Source organism: Solanum pennellii, chromosome 5 (genome assembly GCF_001406875.1).
Source record: "Solanum pennellii chromosome 5, SPENNV200".
NCBI classification, from domain to species: Eukaryota; Viridiplantae; Streptophyta; class Magnoliopsida; order Solanales; family Solanaceae; genus Solanum; species Solanum pennellii.
The window spans coordinates 74,134,842-74,139,518 of NC_028641.1; the positions used below are offsets into that span (position 1 = coordinate 74,134,842).

The 4,677-nt window shown below is 28.4% G+C and overlaps 2 protein-coding genes across 4 annotated transcripts in view; one reads left to right on the top strand and one right to left on the bottom strand.

Moving 5' to 3' along the window:
• The first annotated feature begins 45 nt into the window (after positions 1-45).
• Positions 46-3,232, top strand: LOC107018945 (putative ETHYLENE INSENSITIVE 3-like 4 protein). The gene is made up of 2 exons (XM_015219545.2): positions 46-795; positions 1,393-3,232. The coding sequence occupies exons 1-2, from the start codon at positions 468-470 to the stop codon at positions 1,953-1,955; spliced, it is 891 nt and encodes a 296-aa protein (XP_015075031.1). The 5' UTR covers positions 46-467; the 3' UTR covers positions 1,956-3,232.
• Positions 3,233-3,375: 143 nt separating this feature from the next.
• The window catches only part of LOC107018944 (probable trehalose-phosphate phosphatase 6), a 6,060-nt gene continuing 4,758 nt past the window's right edge, over positions 3,376-4,677 (bottom strand). For 2 of the 3 annotated variants that reach the window (XM_027916969.1, XM_015219543.2), the window contains 3 exons: positions 4,548-4,604; positions 4,278-4,379; positions 3,376-3,570 (listed from right to left, as the gene is read on the bottom strand). In XM_027916969.1, coding sequence (XP_027772770.1) covers positions 3,457-3,570; positions 4,278-4,379; positions 4,548-4,604 — 273 coding nt within the window. In that variant the 3' untranslated portion in view covers positions 3,376-3,456. Of the gene's footprint in view, positions 3,571-4,047; positions 4,077-4,277; positions 4,380-4,547; positions 4,605-4,677 lie in introns of all 3 variants that reach the window. The other variant, XM_015219544.2, reaches the window with a different exon arrangement.

Sequence of the window (4,677 nt, forward strand, 5' to 3'; positions counted from 1 at the left end):
ATATATATATATTTATATATATATATATTTATGTATATAGGTAATCAATATTTGCCTCAGTTGACAAGTAAATCCTCCAACTTTGAATATGCACATCTGGACGTACATCTTAACTTGTCTTCACTGTTTCAGTTGAACACTCCAACTTACAAAATAATTTATATATATATATATATCCAAATTTTGCCTCAGTTGGGAAGTAAAAACTCCAACTTTGAATATGCACATTTAGACGTATACCTTAGCTTATTTTCATGATTTCAGTTAAACACTTCAACTTACAACGTAATACATATATAGATATTCAAACTTGGCTTAACTGACAAGTAAATACTCCAACTTTAAATATGTACATCAAGACGTACATCCTAATTTATATCTAGGATGTCAGTTGAACACTCCAACTTACCATTAATACACATATAGTCATTCAAAGCCTTTTCTTGTTTGATTAACAGGTAAAAATCATGGAGGTTTGCAAGGGTCAAGGCTTTGTGTATGGGATTGTATCAGAGAAGGGGAAGTTGGTGAGTGGCTGTTCAGATAGTTTACAACAATGGTGGATGGAGAAAGTAAGATTTGACCAAAATGCCCCTATTGCCATTGCTAAATCCTTGCCCAAATTAGTAGAGGAGGAGAACATGTTGGATCCTAATGCCTCATTTATGTGTCTTCTTGAAGAATTGCAAGACACTACTTTAAGCTCAATACTTTCAGCTCTAATGCAACATTGTATCCCTCCACAAAGGAGGTTCCCTTTGGATAGAGGTTTAGCCCCACCTTGGTGGCCAACAGGTAGCTATACCATCACTCTATTCCCGTTTCAATTTATATGTCTTAGTTTAACTTAGTACAAAGAGATCTTTTCATTCTTGTGCTCTTAAATTAATTAAAATATGTGTAACGAATAAAAAATGTCATTGAATCTCATGGTCTTAAACATGTAGGCGATGCCAGAGTTAATTATGAGATATAAAATGTAGCGAGTGACATATTTTCGGAAAATTAAAAAGGAAACAAGACAGCCAAATTGAAATAGTGAGAGTATTTAGATACGTCAAATTTCTTGAAAAAGTGTTAGTCCCTCGGTCTTTCGTCTCAATTTATATGATGCACTTTGATAGAGCACAAAGTTTAAGAATGAAATAAAAGCTTTCGTAACTTGTGGTCTAAAATAACTATAGATTTTACAGTTATAAATAATCTCATTAAGGGTAAAATAGAAAATTTAAAGTTAAAATTATTTCTAATTATAGAAACAAACTAAAGAGCAAAATGCTTGGGATAAAGAAGTATTATATAAATATTAGTTTTGAATAACTCATGATTTTGGAAAATTAGTAACATTAATCAAACTCATGAAGTTTAAATTCTGAATCTATGTTGTGATAGGGAATGAACTTTGGTGGGGTGATCAAGGGCTGTCCCAAGAACAAGGTCCACCACCTTATAGGAAGCCCCATGGTTTGAAGAAGGCATGGAAAGTAAGTGTTTTAGCTGCAATTATCAAACACATGTGTCCTAATTTAGGGAGGATGAGGAGATTGGTGAATCAATCCAAGAACTTACAAAACAAGATGACAGCCAAAGAAACATCAACTTGGTCTAAAGTTGTTAACCAAGAAGAAGCCCTTCTCAAGTTGACTAGGTCTCTCAAGATTTCAACATCCAAAGTAGAAGTAAACAAGGATAAAGAAGATCAATTAGATTTTACTTTTGTTCCTAAAATGTTGACAAAAGATGACAAGGGGAAGTCCATTATCTTTGATGATGACGTTAGTATGGAGGACGTAGTGTATGCATCCCAAAACATGAATTGTCCACAAAGTGTATTAGGCTTGGGATTTGTGGACAAGAATTTAAGAATTGAACATGAGTCAAGTTGCTCTTATGGTAAAGTTGAAAGTGATATCAAAATAACCAAGAAAGTGCCTATGACAACTTCTCTAGCTTGATTGGAGAAACAAAAAAGCCACAAGAAGAAATGGAAAATCACTATCCAACAAGACATCATGCACAAATATTAAAGAGTTGAATTATGTAATGCAACAACTAATAAGAACTTGAAATACTCATCAAATGAAACTTCATCACAAGATGTTCTAAATCATGAAGTTGCAAATTTCTCTATGGGATTTGAATTGTTGATGAGAGAGATCATGTCATCTAATTTCATCGCGTTTCTTTGGTTAATTATCAATCTATATTTCTTTTTCGATAAATAAAGCTATGAACATAAATAAAAAAATAATGTGAGATATTTTTCGTTTTTTTTCCTTGTTCATGCTATTTTTCTTTTTATTTTACATAATTACTAATTAGCTCGTCTAGTCTAAATGTCGAAGCATAAGAATTCCTCTTCTTGCAAGATATGTGTATGATCTATCCTTGGGGATAAAATAAAAATGAAAAGACTTCACTTTTCTTACATAAAAAATATAACATTTTATAAAATCTAATAAAGAGTATATACATGAGATTTAAGCTGCTCTTAGATAAATACATATATACTTTTTTCTTTTTTTTTTCTTTTTTTGCTTTCTCTAACCTTTTTTGTTATATTATTTATATACAACAAAGGCATATACCTATGTATGTACTAGCTAGACAATTCTCAATAGTTTAGAGATGATTTTACATATGAGGAGAATGTTAAAAGGGATAATTTAGATACTAAACTTAGTTGCTTAAAAGTTAAGCAATATTATTAATGATCACTTCATCCAATGTCCATAAGTTTGCAAAAATGATGACCTCTTAACAAAAACAAAATGAGTACTATAGGCCCCCTCTATTAATTTATACTAAGATTTAGGCCTCGTTTGTTTTCATTAAAATTAAGAGGTCTGAATCTGAATACATATTTGAATATTAAGATTTGTATTAAGATCTGGGTATTTTGATCTGAATACACATATGGATATTAAGATGTGGTCTCTAATTCTGAACACGGTTTTTGAATGAGAAAATAATATGCCGAATCATGACTATTAAAACTTTTAAAACTTTTTTTTTAATGAAAAATAGTACTCCAAATCAATAAATAATTAATGTTGTTAAAGTTTTAATAATCATGATTTGAAGTACTATTTTTTCATTCAAAAACCTTGATAAATAACAATACACCAAAAATATTATTATTATGAGACAAAAAGGCATGCCCAAAACAGAAAAACTATGATTTATTATTTTTATTATTTAATAACTTATTAAATGAGTTTGAATGTCGTTAAGAGTCTCTGCAAATCTGATTCGTTCAGACCTCTTCAGACCATTAAGAGGTTTTTTTAAAAATAAAATAAATAAACTTAATGGATTGAATCTGAAACGTTCAGATTCAGACCTAAATACCAAATATACTTAATGGACTGAATCTAAATAATTAAAATTCAGACCTCCATTAAGTGCAAATAAATGAGTTCATAATCCACTTTGTTTGATGGTCCAAAAAGAAACTTAATGTTTAAAGATTCTCACCTCAGAAGGTTCTTGTAAAGAATATGATGCATGTGTGTCTTTTCGAGTTTTTGAAACAAGAATGCCTAAACCTTGCCTTCTTTCTCTAAGTACCTATTATACAACATATAATTGGTTCAATAATTAACAAATAGTTTAACTTCTCATAGTAATAAAATAATTTTGTATAATAGTAATCAAATATTTTTACAATTATAAAATAAATAGAGTTTAAATTATATTTACTAATAGTGAAACTTATATTTATACAATCATGTTATGTTCTTAGGTTATTACAAATAAATCTTTTAGATAAATACTAATCGATAATATGATTAAAAAAATAAACGAAATTGCTATCACAAATTAAAATTTACTGATAATATAAATAAATCATTACATTATTAGTGTGTACACTATTAAAAAATAATCATCTTTCCAATGAATTTTTCCTCTAAAGATTATTCACTGGATTTTCCAAAGACATTTTATGAAATCGATGAAACAAGTTTCCCAATATTTAAGTGAAAATCTGTTTCCCTATCATGCAGTTCCCATAATTTAAGCTTTGGATATTCTTTTAGCACTAACCTTAATTCTTGTGATAATTCACCCCATTTCTGTTTAAAAAATAAAATAAAATAAAAAATAATAATAAATAATTCATTATAAAATAAAATATTATCTTTAACTTTTTTAAAGTTGCAAGTCTTTTACTAGGTTATTCGTTATTAATATTTATCAAGAGATTTACTTTGTGTCAGTTGTATGAGACGTATAGTAAAAAAATTCGAAAAATAATATGTGAAATTTGTTCATACCTTTTCATCGACGCAACGGAAATGCACAGACACACAAAACTTATTATTCTCCACTCTAACACCTTCAATAGACTTTGTTTTGTACAATAATTGTTTGCAAACCTGAAAAAATTATTATAAATAAACATTGTAATTTTTTTACCTTTTTTTTTTGGAAATTGAACTCTTAATTTTTAAATATCATTTTTTACTTTAAAATTAAATTTTTGTTTTTTCGATTTAATAATGAAACATCGTTAAACACTAAATCTTTGATGGAGCTAGACTAACCTCAATAATCATTGGAAGAAATTTACTTGCTGGTTGAAAAAGAATAGCTTGACTTCCCTAAAATTTCAAACATGAAAATGAAAATATATATTAACTAAATTTTAATTTTTATACATTAATATTTTGCATC

What these genes read in the sequence shown, in the direction of transcription:
- LOC107018945 (XM_015219545.2), top strand. Translation starts at nt 468, where the DNA reads ATGGAGGTTTGCAAGGGTCAAGGCTTTGTGTATGGGATTGTATCAGAG. An exon ending in CCCACCTTGGTGGCCAACAG is followed by an intron (nt 796 to 1,392) that starts GTAGCTATACCA and finishes ATGTTGTGATAG; the next exon opens with GGAATGAACTTTGGTGGGGT.